General features: G+C 37.1%; 1 protein-coding gene across 1 annotated transcript; it reads left to right on the top strand.

Annotated features, from left to right (window-relative positions):
• The first annotated feature begins 18,531 nt into the window (after window positions 1-18,531).
• LOC111881569 (protein JINGUBANG) lies at window positions 18,532-20,487 on the top strand. Its single transcript, XM_023877973.3, has one exon. It carries the CDS (start codon window positions 19,053-19,055, stop codon window positions 20,274-20,276), a length of 1,224 nt encoding a protein of 407 aa, XP_023733741.1. The 5' UTR covers window positions 18,532-19,052; the 3' UTR covers window positions 20,277-20,487.
• The last annotated feature ends 561 nt before the right edge of the window (window positions 20,488-21,048 follow it).

Genomic DNA, 21,048 nt, shown 5'->3' with positions numbered 1-21,048 from the left:
TGCAACACCTTTTGAAAGATCACTCTGATTTTATTTTAAAAAGCATAAATGAAATCGATCTTTTCTGGCCGTGAAAATGGGGATGTCATAGTTGGTATCAGAGCATTAGTTTAAGCGAATTAGGAATTTTTAGGATTTCTAGACTTAAACTTAGAATGCTAAGTGATGATCGTGAGATGAGTTTCTACCATATTTTAGACACGAGCACTAGTATATTTTAGGAAAGATTCCTAAAATGTTTTTATGTGCTAAATGCTATATGTTTGCCAGATATGATATTATTTGTACGGATCTATGGTCTGTTGCCGACAGGATCTGGAAACCTTATATGTTCAGGATTCTAAGCGTATGACTACGATATTAGAAATAGCATATAACGTTTCGGAGTGATAAGGAGAATTTAAATATCTATCATGAATAAAGATATAAATTGGACTAATTTGGTGTATAGATCATAATGGAAAGAACCCAAAGTGGAGCTGGAAATGCGAATAAGAATCAGCAACCTCAACCCCAAGTGATTGAGCAGGTGCCAATAGTAGAAGTTGCACCAGAACCAATCACAATGGCTGAAGTACAATCCATGATTTAGGCTATGATGGCTGAACAAAAGGGAAGAAATGAGACAATTATTGATGAACAGCAGGAATGAACCTTCAATGCCTATTGAACAACCGGAATTAAATGACAGTCTGTCAGAGGAAGGAAATTACAGTAGATCTGTTGGTCAAACTGAACCGCTTGTGGTTAAGAGGAATAACCAAGATGATGGAGTAGAGAGAAATGGATGCAAGTACAAAGATTTTATGACTTGCAAACCGTCAACTTTCACTGGAAAGGAAGATCCCGTCAGAGTAATGGATTGGATCACAGAGATGGAATTAGCCTTCATGACATGTGGTTGCCAAGGCAAGTTACAAACCATATTTGTAGTGCGTCAGTTCTGAGATGGCGTTGTTCGCTGGTGGAACACTCTAGGGAAGACCCTAATCCCTAATGAGCCACTGCAACTGACTTGGGCAGAGTTCTTGGTGCATTTCAAGCGCAAGTACTGCTCGGCCCAAAATCTGCTTGAGCTAGAGAACCAATTTCTGACATTAAAGAAGGGAAGCATGTCTATCGATGAATACACTAGTAACTTCACAAATAAAATGGAGTTTTTTTTGTGTATTGTCCTAGACGAGTTGACAAAAATCGACAAGTATGCAAAGGGACTTCCATGGGAGTATGCGGTGCCAATGCGTCAGGCACTTACTCTGGAGGCAACTATCTGGGCTGCCAAGTCTGTTGAAAAGATGATCAAGGGAAGAGCCGCCAGCAAGGTTGAAGTCGGTGAGAAAAGAAAGTTTGAAGGAACTTCAGGGTCCAACTAGAAGAGAAAATTCTTGAAGTTTGGAGGAGGAGGAGGAGGAGGAGGAGGAGGGGTGAAGCAAGGTGGCGCGATAAGTGAAAGAAGAAACACGTACGAAAATGTGGCACATAGGTGACATGTTTAAAATGTGGAAAGTATGGGCATTACACCAATGAACGTACATTCAATAAAAGGGTGTGTTATGAATGTAATGAAGAAGGGCACTACAAGCAAGACTACCCAAAGAGGAAGGGAGCTACAAAGCTAAATGTACCTCCGAAACCAAAGGCAAAAGCATTCCCGATGATCCTTAATGAAGCAGGCGAGGATGCAAGGGATTAGGAGTAAGGACTATATGTTCCAAAATCAAGATATAACGCAGCCATGCAAATAGTATTCGGTGGTGTAGCCTAATAGAGGCATAGTATATATTAAACTTGAACATCTGTGTAACCGTTTCAAGAAGTAATATAAAACCTTCGTTTTGTTACCTGATGTGTTAAATGATTATGTGAAATTTTTGAATGGTGAGTTGGAAAACTGCGAGACAATTCTTGGGTCGAGTATGAGTAGGTGTGAATAGTAGTAAAGGCCTATACTACTGGAAGCACAAGACTCACACTTGGATCAGGGAAAGTCACATGGTTACCAAGAAGCTAGTAATTGATTTCGTTTTTGTTAAAATATGTCGTTACCATTGTTTCGGTAATGACTAAGAAGATGATTGATATTCCGACCCTAAAGGTCATATTGAATCGAGTCCGACTACGATGAGTATGTTATGTGGTTCAGGGAAAGTTGAGTCCAAGGTTTATTGGACCGTTTAAAGTTCTTCAGAGGATTGGGAACCAAGCTTGCAACCTAGAACTACCAGAAGAACTAGATGGTATTCATAACACTTTCCACGTGTGTTATTTGAGAAAGTTCACGGGAGAAGTTCTCAATATAATTCCAATTTCTGAGTTAAGAATGGATGAAATCAAGAGGTTAACTGAAGAACCGAAGGCAATTGTTGACCGTAAGACTAAGAAGTTATGACGCAAGTGTTGGGTTAGTGTCTAAGTCAGTAACCATATTTGGTATATACTTGACCCGAGTGTGCATGGTCCTTTTGGGTTGCCTTCACCAAAGCAACTTGACAAGGTAATTTGATATGAGAGAGGAGATATTATGATTTATTAATATATTATAAGAATAATATATTAAAGGAGAAATCATATTTATTTAATTAGTATTAGTCATAAATTAATTAGGAATTAATTTGGTGACTAAAAGAGATTAATTAAATAAAAGGGTATAAACTGTCAAATGTGTGATAGTTGAGTTTTGGGCTAGGAAACCTAATGGACTAAGGGGGAACGAAATTATGATGAAGGATCATCATATTTTCGTCCAAAGGCCTCATTCCATAAGGCTCCTTGGGCTGCTTGGTGGCTAAGCTGTCCATTAGGGTTTTGACTGAAACCCTAGCACCCTATAGTATAAATACATGCCCTATGCTTCAACTTGAGGCCACTTGATTCCAAGGAAACCCTAGGGCCGAAATTAGCATCATTCCCTTCTCTCTCTTTGTTGCCTTCTTGCTTCAAGGTGTTTGTGAGCCATTAGAGGCACTACAATTGTGGTGCTTGCTTTCAAGAGTTCAAGAGAGTTCAAGAGATCAAGGAAACTAGTTGTTATTGCTATATAACAACAAAGGTATGTTTACTACACTTCTATGTAATTTTCGAAAATTATAGAAGCATGCCAGGGTTTTATTTTGTGTTCATAAAGTTGTATGTCTTATAGTGAAAACATAGATCCAACTAGGGTTGCATGCACACATAGGATTGTTTGTATAAAACCTAACAGCAAGATGGTCGATTTAGTGCTTGTGCAATGGAAACATACGAATGGGCCAAATCTCACATGGGAAACGGAGGGTGATATGATGAGTCACTATCCGCATTTGTTTTCTGATGTATGATTCCAAGGACGGAATCATTCTAAGGGGGAGAGAATTGTAACGCTCGTGTTTCTGGGCTAAGCATTAAAGACGATGTAAAGTTTAGGTCAACTACTATAACGTGTTTTGAGGTAATAAGAATGAATTATGTAAATTTATGTGCCTTATATTTAATTATGATGATATAATAAATTAAGGATAAAAATAAGCGTCAAAAGTAAAATTTTAGATAAAGTCGATATCCATGAAGAAAGTTGTAGTTGTCGAAACAAGGATTCCGGAGATATAAAGAATACCGAAATCTAAGTCATAATAAAGAAGTTATGACATGTCGAATTTCGCGACAGAACCGGCATGACGCTGTGTGACGTAAAAAGTGAATTTACGATAAAGTGCTTTTTAGACTTAGTGATCTAAATGAAAGTCGTAGTATACGTTAAACCAAGAACGTGCATAAAAATATCCAAAATCTGACTTCGTATGAGGAAATTATGAATTTTCTAAGATTTGGTATAGCAGTATGCAGCCCGTAATTCGAATTATAGATCGAGAGATTTTTAGCCAACACAATCTAAACGTGAATCGAAGATCTTGTTGATACTAGTTTAACGGTAAATAGATAGACGAAAACGAATGTCGGATAAAAAAGTTATGAATTTTTAACAGACTTTTCATGTCCCGGCCCGTTAAAAATATAACTTTAAAAATAAAGTCAATATTAGCCAACGGAGTCTAAACGAAAGTTGTAGAGTATAATCTCACCTACGTGTGGATGTAAAAAAACGTCGAAAACGAAGCCCATATGCGAAAGTTACAAATTTTTAAAGTTCAAGGCCCAAATTCCGAGGTTGGTCCGAAGGTGTACGCCCAGCGTACTCGTGTACGTGATCTGGAGTCGATCACCCCCTACTCCTTCGCATGATGGACGCGTGTTGGTAGCTATGATGTGTCCGAAGCTCGGAACCCAATCAGGCGCCACGTCTCGTACACCCAACGTACCGAAGTTACGCCCAACGTAGTGGCTGGTGAAGTAGTACGCCCCGCGTACCATGATATTACGCCCAATGTAATTCGAGGCATCAACCTCCTATAAATAGGATGCGAGGCTGCCCGAGTTATGTTTACAATTTTCAGACTTTTACACCTTCTACTTTCCTTTTAGCCTATCCTAAACCCACCCAAAGCCTAGGGTACCTTCCTAGCACCCAAAGAAAGCCCGGAGCCCCGAAATCTCCGAGAAAAAGAGTTTTTCGAGTTGAAAATTTGCCCGTGCAGAACCCGATTTTCGAGAAAACATCTTGGTTTCATCGAAAAAGATTGTTTTAAGGGACGAAGTGTTGTCCAATTATCGTTAAATAATGTGAGTGTATAGTCACTTTCATCTTACACATAGATATGAAGTATTTTATATAAAATACATGCTATGTGTGTGTGTATATATATATATATATATATATGTGTGTGTGTGTGTGTGTATTGTTTGTTTATTTGAGATGGATGTTGAATGAATATTTTATACATGTTTAGAATGATTTAAATTGTATATGTACTTTTATCTAGAAATATGTTGGGTATAACATGGGTAGATGAAATAGCTGATATTTGATGAAATAAAATGATGCGAGACCTCGAAGTTGCTGATGTTCCAGTCATCTAGCGGAGTATAGATGACAATCACAGACTTTTCTAGGCAGTTCAGTGGAACGTCAGCAGGCTCGTAACCTGTAGGTGTTTTTGAACTATGTGTTCATCATATATTTTTGAACTAGGTGTTCAGTAGGTATTTTTGAGATGAGTGTTCACTAGGTGTTCATTAGGTATTTTTGAACGGAGTGTTCACCAGGTATTTTGATTTAAGTGTTCACCAGTTGTAATCTAAATATCCTGGCAGCTGCGCCTAATGGATAATTTTTGCAGTTGTGCCTAATAGATACAACATAATCCTGGCAGTTGCGCCTAAAGGATAATATCGGTAGTTGCACCTAATATCGAACCTCATAATCTCGGCAGCTGCGCCTAGATGATAATATTGGCAGCCTCGCCTAAAAGTTAACATTGGCAACTACGCCTAATAGATGATATTGGTAGTTGCGCCTGGGTGAGAAAAACACAATCCTGGCAGTTGCGCCTAAAGGATAATATTTGCAGTTGTGCCTAATAGAAAACGTTGGTAGTTGTGCTATTAGAAACGATGGACTTTGTGCCTATACCTTAGGACAATCCTTTGGAATGAATGAGTGAATGATAGAGGATTCTTAGGGTGGAACCTTAAGAAACTGCAGAAGTATCCCTTAAGCAGTGTTGTTAGCCCGATGATGATCCTTAAGCCAGGTCCCTTTTATTAGATGTTTTGGGACATAAAGTGAGGATAACGGAAACGGGTAATCACGGTTATTGTTGATTTATGAAATTAATAAATTTATTTTTGGTTGATGAAAATTAATAAATTTATTTATTGTGGGTTGAAAACCTTATATACTCACCAGGCTCCCAAGCCTGACCCACTCAGCTTTTATGTACATATAGTGGAACAAGAGCATAGTTGGATGCTGACAAGGGATTTTGGATTATAGGCGAGTAGATGTAAATAATTTTTGTAAGGTCTATATCGTACTATTTATGATTTTGGTCTGTATCGGAACATGACATCCCAAAATTTTGTAGTATAATGAAAATACATTTCTTTAAGAAATGCTTTGATAATTTTTTGTCATATTTTGTTTTGAGGATAAATTCCGCAATACCTTTTGAAAGATTACTCAGATTTTATTTTAAAAATCATAAATGAAATCAGCCTTTTTTGGCCGTGAAAATGGGGATGTCATATAATGATAATTTTTTAATCTCTAGGTACAAAAGTCACAAAGACTTTTCCAACGATATTACAAAGTATTCCTTTGGAGACTGATAACAAAACAATTCCAAGGAAACGAAGTCTCAAATTCAAAGTACATTCCTTGAACATCCTTCTTGCATACAGGTTTCTGACCTACACATAGATTCTTAATATCCAAACCCCCAGTATGGAAACATTTCCATATTTGTCATATGACAATTCATTCTTAATAGAAACCTATATATTCATAATAATGTCAATATAGCCCATTAGTATACTTCTAACTACCCACAAGCGACCAATCCTTAGCAAACCTTAGATCGTCCTTGACAATTGTTTAATCACTTTAGTCATATCCGATTCTGGTCCTTTTTGATGGGTTTTAGGTAAAACAAATAAACTAGAAAAACAATTCCTAAGTTCACATGCAACCTACTTTGGATCTATGTTTTATCTATTGAACATACAACTTTGAATTGCATAACAAGAACCCTAGAGGAGAGAGGCTACAATCGAAATTTACAACCTAGGGTTTAGTAATTACATACCTTTCAATTGTTATAGTAAACAATTGATAATTCCCTTGATCTTGATCTTGATCTTCTTGGAAGCTTAGCACCATAAGTGTAATGCCTCTAATGGAATCACACCCAAACTAGCAAGAAGGAAAGTAGAGGAGAGAGGGGAGAGGGAGTATGCAAAATTTCGGCTCTTAGGGTTTCTTCAAAAGAAAGAGTGACCAAAACATGAACCAGGAGGCTCCTTATATAGCTGAGGGATCTAGGGTTTAGGGGAAACCCTAGTTATCCTTTGCTTAGGGCCTAAGCAAACCCAAGGGCCTTATCCAAGCCCCTATGGACGAAATTATTAGGGTTTCCCCTGAAGATTTCGTCCACCCTTATCCAAGGGGGTTCTAGAGCCTTCCACTCAACTATTAGATAATTGCAAACTAGTCCCTACACTCTATAATTAATTCTTTTAACCCAAAAATTAATTCTAATTAGTTTCTGGCTAACAATTAATTAAACAAAATGATTTCTTATTAATATATTAATCTTTTAACATATTAATAAATTCATTTATATTAATTTATTAATCTATTAATAAATTAATATCTCTCCTTTCATAATTTCCTTGTCTGGTTGCTAGGTTTAAGGGCAACCCAAAAGGACTGTGCTGCTATCAATTCAAGTACATACCAATTATAGTTATGGGCTTAGACACCTAATCCAACAGTCTCCCACTTGGATAAGTCTGTAACTATAATTGCTAGTATGCCTTCTAAATTTGACCAGCAAATTGTAGCTTCCAAAAAGCTGCTGCCAAACTCTAACCCAGTCAGTTACGTGTCCTAAGATAAGTGATCATATAATCCTTCGTTCTGCTAGATATCCCTAGACAAAAGACATGGAATGCAATCAACCTCTTTGTCCAGAATCTATGTTTCCCGATTCCTGATTAGTGATGATGTAGGACTTCTAATTGAACACATCAATTTAGTCCTGGCTGGGCCCAGCACATAAGTCAACACCAAATCATCGAGGGGCCCACAGATATCGCTTTTTCCTATTAAGGAAAAAGGAACGAATAAACATTGACTCATATGCTTGTATCTTTTACTCATCAAACCATACATGATAATACGTTTTATAACACCAAGTTACTGATGCGTTTTCTTATTACCAATGCATAGCCGACTTGCAAATTACAACTCATATATCTCTGTTTCAAGATTATAAGATATTATCGTCTCAGTATTATTCGTGATAAATTCCATGAAGTAATAATTTGAGCGAGGGTTTATCCAATACTCAAATCTCAATTTCTGAGTACTCATGAATGTTGCAGCAAAATCTATTGCCATGTCTATCCTTAGACAATCTACAATCCAGTTCATGACAGTCTTGATTCACTACTTACTTCCAAAAGTACGAATGACTGTGGAGTTTGAATAATCTTATTATTCGGGAAGTAAAACATGCAAAAATGAAACTCAATAATTGACAAAAGGTAGAACCCAAACTTATAAATAATACTTTATTATTTAATCACCAAAAGTCAATTACATTTACTTTGTTACAAGTTTCAGAACAAAACTAATCTAACTACTAAAACTAATATCATCTTTCAGTCCTATGCTCCGAGCATGCTGAATATGCTTAGCCCTACTCAGACCCTTTGTGAGGGGATCTGCTGGGTTATCTTCAGATGACACCCTCTTCACTATAAGATGGCCTTCTTCTGCTCTATGTCTGATGAAATGGTACTTTCTGTCGATATGTCTGGTTTTACCATGATCTCTCGGTTCCTTTGTCAAGGCAACCGCTCCTTCATTATCGCAGAACAGTTCCATAGGCTCCTGGATGGTTGGAACAACTCCGAGATCCCCGATGAAGTTCCTCAACCAAGCTGCTTCTTTCGACGCTTCACTTGCTGCTATGTACTCTGATTCACAAGTAGAATCAGCCACCGTATCTTGCTTGGAACTCTTCCAAGTAACTGCTCCTCCATTTAATAAGAATACCCAGCCTGACTGAGAACGGAAGTTATCTCTATCCGTCTGAAATCTGGCATCACTATAACCATCTACTCTCAAAGTATCATTGCCACCAAGTACAAGGACCCAGTCCTTCGTTCTTCGCAAATACTTGAGTACATTCTTCACGGCTATCCAATGAGCTTTACCTGGGTTTCCGTGATAGCGACTGACCATGCTCAAAGCAAATTCCACATCAGGGCGAGTACATGTCATAGCGTACATGATCGATCCGACAACGGAAGCATAAGGTACACGACTCATGTCATCTATTTCCTCATCTGTACTCGGGCATTGAGTCTTACTCAATTTGGTATTACTCTGGATAGGTAGTTCTCCCTTCTTGGAATTTTCCATACTAAACCTCTTTAGTACCTTATCCAAGTATGTGCTCTAACTAAGTCCAATTAGTCTCTTCTTTCTATCTCTCAATATTCTAATCCCAAGAATATAGGCAGCTTCTCCTAGGTTTTTCATGGCAAAACACTTTCCAAGCCAAGACTTAACTTCATTCAAGGTTGGAACGTCGTTACCAATGAGTAATATGTCATCGACATATAACACCAGAAAAGTTACTATACTCCCACTAGCCTTGATATACACACAAAACTCATCTTCACTTCTAGAGAAACCAAACTCTTTGACTTTCTCATGGAAGCAAAGATTCCAGCTGCGAGATGCTTGTTTCAATCCATAGATGGATTTCTCAAGTTTGCACACTCTATTGGGAAACTTTGCATCAACAAAACCCTCTGGCTGACTCATGTAAACATCTTCAGCCAACTTCCCATTAAGGAAGGCAGTCTTGACATCCATCTGCCAGATTTCATAGTCATGAAAGGCAGCTATGGCGAGCAATATCCTAATAGATTTAATCTTAGCTACTGGCGAAAAGGTCTCATCATAGTCAACCCCTGGGGTTTGAGTGAAACCTTTTGCAACCAGTCGAGCCTTGAATGTATGCACATTCCCATCCATGTCTGTCTTCTTCTTAAAGATCCATTTGCACCCAACTGTCTTACGACCTGGTGCACTATCAACCAAATTCCAAACTTGGTTGTCATACATGGACTTAATCTCGCTGTCCATTGCCTCTTTCCACTTGGAAGCCTCTGGGCCTGCCATTGCTTCCTTATAAGTGACTGGTTCATCTAAGTTTACCAATGTTCTGTCACTTATGAATGTGTCACCATCTGAAGTAATATGAAAACCATACAACTCAGGTGGCACACTCACCCTAGTGGATCTTCGAAGAGGTAATGATTTATCAACTGGTTCAACAGGAACTGTTTCCTCTGGTTGAGTGCTAGTGTCATCTAAGGTTCCTTCATTGGTTGACTCTTGAATCTCTTTAAGGTCAATGGTACTCCCACTATCCTCTTTGAATATGAGCTCTCTTTCTAGAAAGACTCCTCTTCGAGCTACAAACACCACATTTTCACTAGGTCTGTAGAACAAATATCCAAAAGACTGCTTTGGGTAACCAATGAAAACACATTTCTCATTTCTACCTGCTAGCTTGTCGTGAGTCTCTCGTCTTACGAAAGCTTCACAACCCCAGACTTTAATATGTGCTAACGAGGGAACTTTCCCTGTCCACATTTCGTGAGGTGTTTTGGCAACCTTCTTTGTAGGGACAAGATTGAGGAGGTGGGCGGCTGTCTCTAAGGCATACCCCCAGAAGTGAATAGGAAGCGAGGCACGACTCATCATAGAACGAACCATGTCTAACAAGGTTCGATTACGCCTCTCAGCTACACCATTTAACTGTGGTGTCCTAGGAGGAATCAATTGTGAGACTATCCCACATTCTTTCAGATAGTCGTTGAACTCGGTACTAAGATACTCCCCGCCTCTATCGGATCTAAGTATCTTGATCTTTCTGCCCAATTGATTTTCGACTTCATGCTTGAATTCTCTAAACTTTTCAAAGGTTTCTGACCTATGTTTGATCAAGTAGATGTAACCATATCTGCTATAATCATCAGTGAAAGTCACATAGAATCGATTAGCATCCCTTGTGGTTGATCTGAAGGGCCCACACACATTTGTGTGTATGAGATCCAACAGACCTTCACCTCTTTCACAGGACCCTGTGAATGGTGATTTTGTCATCTTTCCCAAAAGACAAGATTCACACATATCATCTGATTTTAGGTCAAATGATTCCAACACTCCATCCTTTTGGAGTTGGGCTATGCGTTTCTTGTTAATGTGTCCAAGACGACAATGCCACAAGCATGCCTTGTCTACACTATTAGACAAGTCAATATTAAGCACACTATTTCCTAAGCTATCAACACAAGTCACTGTTTCATACACACTATCACAAGGTAAAGCTTCAAACACAAAAACATCATTCTTATAAACAGAAATTGAACCATTCAAATCATTAAAAGAATATTTAAAACCTTGTCTGAACAATGCATGAAATGAAATAATGTTTCTCGTCATCTCAGACGAATAGCAACAATTTATTAAGTCTAATCTAACATCATTACTAAGCAATAGTTGATAAACTCCGATCTTGGTCACTGGTGAAGACTTTCTGTTCCCCATGATCAAGTTTATCCTCCCATGCTCTATCTCCTCACTTTCCTTTAGTCCCTGCAAATCAGAACAGATATGAAAACCACATCCTGTATCAAGGACCCATGAACGAGAAGATAATGAGTTATTAGCAGAAATAGTGTAAATACCTACCGAGGATGGCTTCACTTTGCTATCCTTGATATCTTGCAGATATTGTGGGAAAGATCTCTTCCAATGCCCCTTTTGATTGCAGTAAAAGCAAATGGCCTCTTTTGGATCATAAACATGGGGAGTGGAACCATTGGGCTTAGCCTTCGGGCCATTACTAGATGACACAGCTTGAACCTTGCTCTTCCAGTTTTGCTTGGGAGGACCTTTCCTCTTCTTCCCCTTTCCCTGTCCAATGGCCAAGACAGGGGCACTTGCAGGTGTGGAGGGTATACTTTTACCCTTCATCCCTGCCTCAGCTGTCTGCAACAAGTTGTGCAATTGGGCCAAAGTCTGCTCCGTGTTATTCAAATGGTAAGTTAAGATAAACTGACCATAACAATCAGGCAACGAGTTCAAGACCATGTCAATGGCCAATTCCTCATCGAAGTGAATGTTGAGCTTGACCAAACGCTCTATGTAGCGTTGCAATCTTTGCACATGAGATACAACCGATTCCCCTTCTTTCATCTTGCAAGCCATGAGTGACTTGACTACCTCAAACTTTTTTTGACGAGCTCGCTTATGGTACTTTTCCATAAGGTCCTTGTTCATCTCAAAAGGCCAGTAGTCCTCATAGTACCTCTGCAATTCTGGGGACATGGTTGCAACCATGATGCATGCCACTTTGGTAGCATCATCATAGTGTTTCTTGTAGGCAGCATATTCTTCGGGAGTGGCTTTTGACTCATCAAGTTCTTTGAGCTCCTTTTCAAGGACGTACTCTTTGTCCTCGAATCTAAGCGCCATCTTGATGTTACGCATCCAATCGTTATAGTTGGAGCCATCCATAATGACTTTGGAGCAGATGTTTAGAAGAGAGAAGTTGTGGCTGGAGGATGATGAAGCAGAAGTGTTTCCAGGAGTAGACATCTGAAAAGAAAGATAGTTTTAGTTAGATTCCAAGATACCTCAATATAATAACCCAAAGATATCATATCAAGGTTAGGAACCAACTATGACGATTTACAACTTAGAAATGGGATGCCGAGATCCAAGTTCAAATCTCATAAAGGTAGGTGAATGACGATTCACCAATTCCACCATTAGAAAAAATAAACGAAGTGAAATTCCTAATTCTTTTGAGATACATTAAAACTATTTAATGGCATGTTTTAATCTCGGATTATGCTATACTATTTGTGACTGGGATACTGAGGATCACAAACTAGATGTGAATAACCATGCAAGTGTGTTTGGTAACCTTATTGTCTTTATCATTAACTATTGATGTGCTGGTAAACCACACACACTCCATCAAAATGATAATTATAAGATACCCATTACTACTCTTTATTAGTGCCTTTTAGTGTGTCGGTTAACCACACACGCTCCACTAACGACCAATAAAGCATAATGTGCAATTTCATGGATTAGCATACTTTTCACATTTTTCCTAAAGTAACTAGAGTTGGGATTTTGAAAAATAGTGTTCTAGTACTTTCTTTAATAACATTATACTTTTAATGGGAAGTAGTTGTCCTATCAAATCCGTTCTGCTAACGACCCTCCACTAATCAAGGAAGCGGTGGGTGAGAGTGGACACCCATTCAACTACCATTTTATAGGCAGTTTCCTTATACCCCCCTTATAGACTAGCTTCGTGAATGAGACATACTAGCGATTTGACTGACCATATTCTTATACATATATAATATTTAACTTTTAATTATAATATATATATATATATATATATATATATATATATATATATATATATATATATATATATATATATAAGGTGTGTTTTAAAAACATTTTAAAACTTCAAGGGTTTATATAATTTTTTTTTTCGAAATTTAAACTATTAAATTTTAAATTTAAATAAACCAATTAATTAGATTTAATATTTATCTATTAATTAACTTTTAATTAATTTAATAAATCTTGTAAGGATTATCTAATTAAATTAAACAATTAATTTAATCCTAATCCATATCCCTTCTAGATTTCGAAAATATGGGGATAGGATAATTTCCTTATTTTTTCTCAATTATCCAATAAGTCAACTATTATCCAAAACAAAGAAACCCTAATCTTTATAGCATATTTCGAAATTTTCAAGGGAGGAGGCTAGGGTTTTCAAAACCCTAACCCTAATTTCGATTAGGGTTCTTTGGAGGCTAAGGTTTTCAAAAACCCTTTGATCCACAACCCTAAAATCGAAAAAAAATGGCCTTTAGGGTTTAATAGCTATAAACCCTAATTTGCAATTCAACAATTATAACAATTCAATTTAAAACAAACAATGGCTCTGATACCACTGATGGGTTTTAGGTAAAACAAATAAACTAGAAAAACAATTCCTAAGTTCACATGCAACCTACTTTGGATCTATGTTTTATCTATTGAACATACAACTTTGAATTGCATAACAAGAACCCTAGAGGAGAGAGGATACAATCGAAATTTACAACCTAGGGTTTAGTAATTACATACCTTTCAATTGTTATAGTCAACAATTGATAATTCCCTTGATCTTGATCTTGATCTTCTTGGAAGCTTAGCACCACAAGTGTAATGCCTCTAATGGAATCACACCCAAACTAGCAAGAAGGAAAGTAGAGGAGAGAGGGGAGAGGGAGTATGCAAAATTTCGGCCCTTATGGTTTCTTCAAAAGAAAGAGTGACCAAAACATGAACCAGGAGGCTCCTTATATAGCTGAGGGATCTAGGGTTTAGGGGAAACCCTAGTTATCCTTTGCTTAGGGCCTAAGCAAACCCAAGGGCCTTATCCAAGCCCCTATGGACGAAATTATTAGGGTTTCCCCTAAAGATTTCGTCCACCCTTATCCAAGGGGGTTCTAGAGCCTTCCACTCAACTATTAGATAATTGCAAACTAGTCCCTGCACTCTATAATTAATTCTTTTAACCCAAAAATTAATTCTAATTAATTTCTGGCTAACAATTAATTAAACAAAATGATTTCTTATTAATATATTAATCTTTTAACATATTAATAAATTCATTTATATTAATTTATTAATCTATTAATAAATTAATATCTCTCCTTTCATAATTTCCTTGTCTGGTTGCTAGGTTTAAGGGCAACCCAAAAGGACTGTGTTGCTATCAATTCAAGTACATACCAATTATAGTTATGGGCTTAGACACCTAATCCAACACTTTTTCCCTCTTAATGCCCTAGGCATCTGGGAAAACAAAACAGGCAAATATTATAACATATGCAATCGATCCTATACCCGAAACATATGGAATACGATTCATAATAAATATATGATACTTTACCAATATCTCGTTATAATATTTCCATATATGGAATTTCCTCTGTTGAAATATTTCAACATTACTTTCATATATATCCATGACTAAGTTCAATTAATACTTCAATCTAAACTTTTAGATTCGAAATAAAGTATAAGTTTATATCCCTTACTATAGCAAAACAACTTTTCAAACTCTGCAACTTTGCAAATCAAAATATTGTTTCCTATAAATAACATTGCTAACTCACAACACCCATCATAAAGATTATGCTCCGACTAGCAGAATAATTATGTCCTTACTAGCATAACACGTGTGCTCCCACTAGCTTTGATATGTACCCAAAAATCAGCTGGACTTATAGAAATCAATACTTATTGACTTTCTTACCAAAGTTCAGATTTCTGATACAAGATGCTTCGATATGACTTGATGTAGGCTTCTCAAACTTATACACCTTTCCTTAGATAGCTCATATGTGTGTCTAAACTATTTCAGACTTTTTGTCATTTCTCACAATTCAAACTATGAAGAGGGATGTCGTAATCATAATTGAATTTTAGAATGCAATTAACAGAACTGTTATCTCTTTAAATCCACTTAGTGAAAGCGTTTCCTCACAATCCTTTTATGAAGCGGAGAGAAATCTTTTCCACTTAGATTTTATGGTGTATGTATTCCTATCCATGTGAATTTATCATAACCATAATTACAAGACAAGGTTTGTGAAAAATCCAAACCTTTTCCTTGGACTGAATACCGCTAAGCCCTCAGTACGAGTGTGGCATACCCTTCCCGACCCTCAGCTCGTATTTGGAATGCTCATGAGTCCTCAGTATGAGTCTGACATGCCCTCCATGGCCCTCAGATCATATATGGCATACTCCAGGGTTTGTTGGCTATAGTATGGAGCAGTACAACCTCAACCCAACCCATACAGTATGTTGACATATAATAGATACTATCATATATAGAAAAACAGACAGTATCACAGGTAGTCCTACAAATCTACCAGACTAGCATATCAAAACTAGCATGCATATTTATACCATACTTAGCATATCAACAATGTCAGGTTATCAAACCAATGGGCCGACCTTGGTGTCTTCGAACCGAAAGTACGGAACCGATAACCAAATTTCCCTCAAAAGTCAAACTTGGTCAACCATGGTCAAAGTCAGAGTCAACAGTCAAAGTCAACAGTCCACGTTGACCCAACTCGTCGAGTGCACCAATGAGATCGTCGAGTTTATGTAGTACTCAGAAGGTCGGCAAAACCTTAGCCAACTCGCCGAGTTGGCTGGAAAACTCTCCGAGTTTTCCCAGCTTAACAGATTCAGTCCTTATATCGAATCTAAGGCTTCAAAATGTAGATATGATACCTTGGAGCTGGAAAACCATGTAAAGTTGCCAAATTTACATTCATACATGCCAAAAAGAAGCTCTAGAACTCATGAAAGGCTTAATAAAGGACTTAATGCATGGATAAGGCCTAGAACCGAATAAATCTTGCAACTTTAAGCCAAAAGAGGCCACAAAATGGCCAGATCTAAAGTGACAACCCATAAAATACTCAACTCCTTGAACAACCCGACAATGAGCCAATAATCACAATAAAACTTCAAGGAAGAGATCTAAGAAATAAAGAAGCAAGGTGTCGACTTTATACCTCAAAAAGACTGCAACAAGTGGGGAGGTTCTGGATCTATAGCATTCCTTTAAAACTAGACAACTCAAACTTCAAGGCTCCTTCAAAAGAGTACCAAAAATCAACTCTCCAAGCTTTCCACAAGCTCACACACTCAACTTTGGAAGACGATAAACAAAATTAGGGTTTCTGGACAGAGGAGGCTGGTAAGGAGGCCAGCCAAGGGACTTAAGGCCTGTAAAATAGGATGCAAGACCCTAAAAATTATGGTTTCTTTCTCAGTTGCCAACTCGCCGAGTTGGTTCATTAATATATGCGGCCAAAGTCACCTCAACAGGCCAAGTTGAGGATTCTAACTCGCTGAGTTCCAAAGAAAACATGCTAAAAGAATTAAACTTCATACCTGAGGATTGGGATGTTACACCGAAACATTTTATAACCACATATAATTAGAATATTAACAACTTTATAGAAGAAATAAAAACAAATTATTTATTTGTGGTTTAAAATTTACAAAACAAAAATTAAAAATATATTATAGTTTAATATTTTATAAATAAATAACTTTTGAGAGAAAATGTACATTATTGTTTTTCATTAGGTGAAATTTTTTGAATCTATTTGAAAAAAATGAATTAATAAATTAAAAAATAGTTATATATATATATATATATATATATATATATATATATATATATATATATATATATATATATATATAAGTAAACAAATAATAATTTGTTATTCAATTTCTTGCTATATTCGGTTCTTATATTATAAAGCAAAACAAATCCAAAATAATAATTCGGTTTTGTTGAAAATCAATCCAAGAATCCAAATATTCAAACCAAATAGTCCAATTCAAATTATCCAATTGGACAATTCAGTTTTATCTAAATAGCGAACAACCTTAGTTACAAATCAAGATGAATATATGTTCCATCGGTGGTGTTAGAGCTGGCTATAAAGTTGCCCCTCTAACATCGTCAGCGACAACCTTCAGCGGAAAACAAAATCATTGTTATGGCGACTTCCGTGCTCCTCTTGCATCGGGTTTTATAATTTTGAATGGGGGAAATTACAGGTGGGGTTTGAATCGATGGGGGCAATATGGTCATGGTTTGGTCTTGGATGGAAGGATGTTTCAATCGATGGGGCAATATTATCAATCTGAAATAAAAAGGGAACCAACTGGATCTTGAGTGCAACCGACCCTTTTGTATTCATTAATCTTACTTGTTTTCTAAAGCTATGATTTCAACTTGGCATCTTCTTTCTTCGACCTTTGTATATGAATCAATCGAAAAATGCTAAACTAAGTTCTTGTGGCCATAAAACTGGCAATTTCAATTGATTACATGGGTGCACCAATTGGATTTTTATGGATAATTGTTAACCATTTAATGTGTATCTAGATTTCACGATACAATTGCCATAAAAACAACAAAAATTCGTAGGATTATTTCATAAGAATTGAGTTAAGGCAATCAAAATATACCAAAGAGCTCATTCCAGTATGCAAATAATATTTTTTAAGGTTGGGAGTGTGTTTCTTGACCTGATCTCCTTATTAGTGCTAAAAATGGAGTACATTTGAATTGCAAAAATTATGTTTGACGAAATATTTAAGAGATATTTTAAGGTTGATCCAATGGTGTCGGTCTTGATGTTTAGTGTTATAAAAACATATTTGAATGTAGCCTCTTCTCCCTAAGCCTGCAACTCCTATTAAATTTCCTAAGATCCTGGTCGCCTGCGACTTTGCATGTTCTGTGATGCTGACGAAATCCAAAGGAAAGAACGCGAAGGAGATGTGTGTTCAGGGTTTGGGGTGGCGGTTGGTTATGGGGTGGGGTAGGGTCATTTTAATTTATTAATATATATATATAAATTAAATAAATAAATAAAATAAAAAAGGTATAAATAATATTTTACCACCAAAAGGACCCAAACACAAAATAAAACCATAAAAAATAATAGTTTAGATAGTTATATTGAATCAATCTGTTTAAAAAAAAAAGTAATAGTATAGATAGTTTTAATGAATCGTTTTCAAAAAGCTGCATAAGGCTAGACGGTGTGGAGTTCGGATACCTCGGCAAACACCGCATCGTGCCGTCAACATAACAAAAACGACAACTCTTTCGGCAATAAGTTACCGAGCTTTCTCCCCCATTCCCTTAATTTGACTTTTTGACCAACCTATCACAATGCATTTATTCTTTTTATTTTATTTTTCTTTTCAAATTTTTTAACATTGTAAAAATGGCAACCCACGCCAGTAAATGATAAAATTTTGAAGCAGTGTGACAAATCTTAAATGACACCTACATGAATTGTGACAAACTTGGCACCACTCCATCCAACGTAACTAACTAGAGATTTTTATAAAAGGCAAACAAATTATTATTATTTCACAAATGTTAGATAGTTATAAAAAGATAAGGTGAGATACTTGAAAAACTAGCATGGGTATCTTAGTGTGATTTGCAATTTGCAACGAAGGTTTCACCTACTCGAGTCATGGCTATGTGGCTATGTGGCTATATGGACCACTCTATTGAATAAATCCAAATTTTTGATGGGAGAGAAGAACTCCGACTTGTCAATTTTCTCATTTTAAATGACTATGAAAATTTTACCATTTTATTCATTTTTGGTAAATACGATATTCATTTTTCAGAATAAAAGCTTTATATATATGGGCTCAGCTTCTCTTCCATCTGGATCACTGTTTTATTCACACCACCTACACTTTCTTAACCGGAGACATGAAACTCCCTACATGGCTATGGATGATATTCTCCGACGACAAAACACCCACGCCACCACCATCTCAACTCCTACTATTCTCCGACGACACAACCACCATCACATCAAACACAACCGCAACCGCCACAATCACCAGTTGCAGCCTCCACAACAACCACACATCCCCTCGAACCCTAGCCTTAACCATCTCCCACCTCCGCCTCACATCCCTCCAACCTCTCCCGGTCCCCCACGTCAACTTCCTCGCCGTCCATAACAACCACCTTTACGCAGCCACCGGGAACTTCATCCACGTAATAGACACCACATCTTTGGCGTTAATCGACACCTTCAGTGTCGCCGGATCTTCGTCGGGCTCCGTTAAGTCCATTACTTTCAGCAACGGTAGCATTTTCACTGCTCATCAGGATAACAAGATCCGAGTATGGAAATTAACGCAGAACAAACGGCACAAACACGTCGCAACACTTCCGACGTTCGAAGATCGGTTGCGCCGTTCGGTTTTACCAAAGAATTACGTCAATGTGAGACGTCATCGGAAAAAACTATGGGTCGAGCACCACGACGCCGTTTCTGGACTCGCTTTGATCACCGATCAGTTAATGTGCTCGGTTTCTTGGGACAAATACTTGAAGATTTGGAGGACATCGGATTTGCGATGTGTGGAGAGTATAAAAGCACACGACGACGCCATCAACGCGGTGGTGGTGGCGGCGGACGGAACGATATTCACCGGCTCCGCCGACCGCCGGATTAAAATCTGGGGAAAAGCGGTGAGGAAGTATGGGCTGATTGCCACGTTGGAAAAACACAAGTCAGCTGTGAATGCGTTGGCACTAAACGACGACGGATCGGTGTTATTTTCGGGTGCAAGTGACCGATTGATTTTAGTGTGGGACAAGGAACACGGTAGCAATCGTATGGTGCTGACGAGCACATTGCGTGGACACTCTAATGCAATACTTTGTTTGATCAATGTTTCTGATTTATTGTTCAGTGGGTCTGCTGATCGAACGGTCAGGATTTGGCAACGTGGGTACGATGGTAAATTTTATAGCTTGAAGGTGTTGGACGGGTATGAAAAACCCGTCCGATCACTGGTGTCGGATTCTGCAAAAACTACAAACGTAAGAGTGTTTAGTGAAAGCTTTGATGGATGTATGAGAATGTTGACTATTGATGAGGGTTTGATTCTTTCGAATTATATCTCTAACAAAAAATGATTGTTCTTTTTAATTGGTTATAAAAGTATTAACTATTAACCATATTGTATGTAATGACAGATTATTTATCTTTTGCACAAAATTGTAACATGCAATAATTAAATGTGTAATTAGCTTGATAATAAATGCTTGATACATTGTATGTATTACTAGGGTCGTACCCCAAAGGCCCAAAACTTAATAAAAAAAATAGAAAAGAAACGTGACTTGATTTGAATAAAGAATTGAGTTAATTAAAGATAATGACAAATTACACCTTTGCTTACTCATTTAAGTTGATTTCCCCGATTTCAACCTTTAGCAAGACCACTTCCATTAGTTAATTGTAGTTATAATTAGAATATTTATTAAGATGTTTCAGTAGTCATAAATGAATCTTTCATCTTTTGGTTTATTCCCATTCAAATAATACACTATGGAGAGTATATCATATTTTATTTTCAACTTGTTTATGCAAAAAAAATATGATATTGACTATTTTATAAGTAAAATGGATTACGAATCTTGATGATGAATGATAATGGAGTGAAGTTTTATTGGATAGCTTTTTATTTTCCGTGTTAATGTATACAAGCCAAGATTTTAAAAAAGCTTTAGTGATATGTGACATGACTCTTTCAAAAGACAATTGATTTTTGATCGTTGACTGATCCATGGGATTTCTCGGTTACCTTAACCCGTGTTTTTATTGATAAACAAAATCTTGACTTTTTCGATATTCCGACATGTTGGAATAAGTTAATATTATGGTGTATCACTTGATATTAAATAA

The sequence above is a fragment of the Lactuca sativa genome, chromosome 3 (assembly GCF_002870075.4).
Source record: "Lactuca sativa cultivar Salinas chromosome 3, Lsat_Salinas_v11, whole genome shotgun sequence".
Lineage (NCBI taxonomy): Eukaryota > Viridiplantae > Streptophyta > Magnoliopsida > Asterales > Asteraceae > Lactuca > Lactuca sativa.
The sequence above is the reverse complement of the archived record's forward strand: the minus strand, read 5'-3'. Positions and strand labels throughout refer to the sequence as shown.

Coding starts and splice junctions, on each gene's coding strand:
- LOC111881569 (XM_023877973.3), top strand. CDS start 19,053: ATGAAACTCCCTACATGGCTATGGATGATATTCTCCGACGACAAAACA.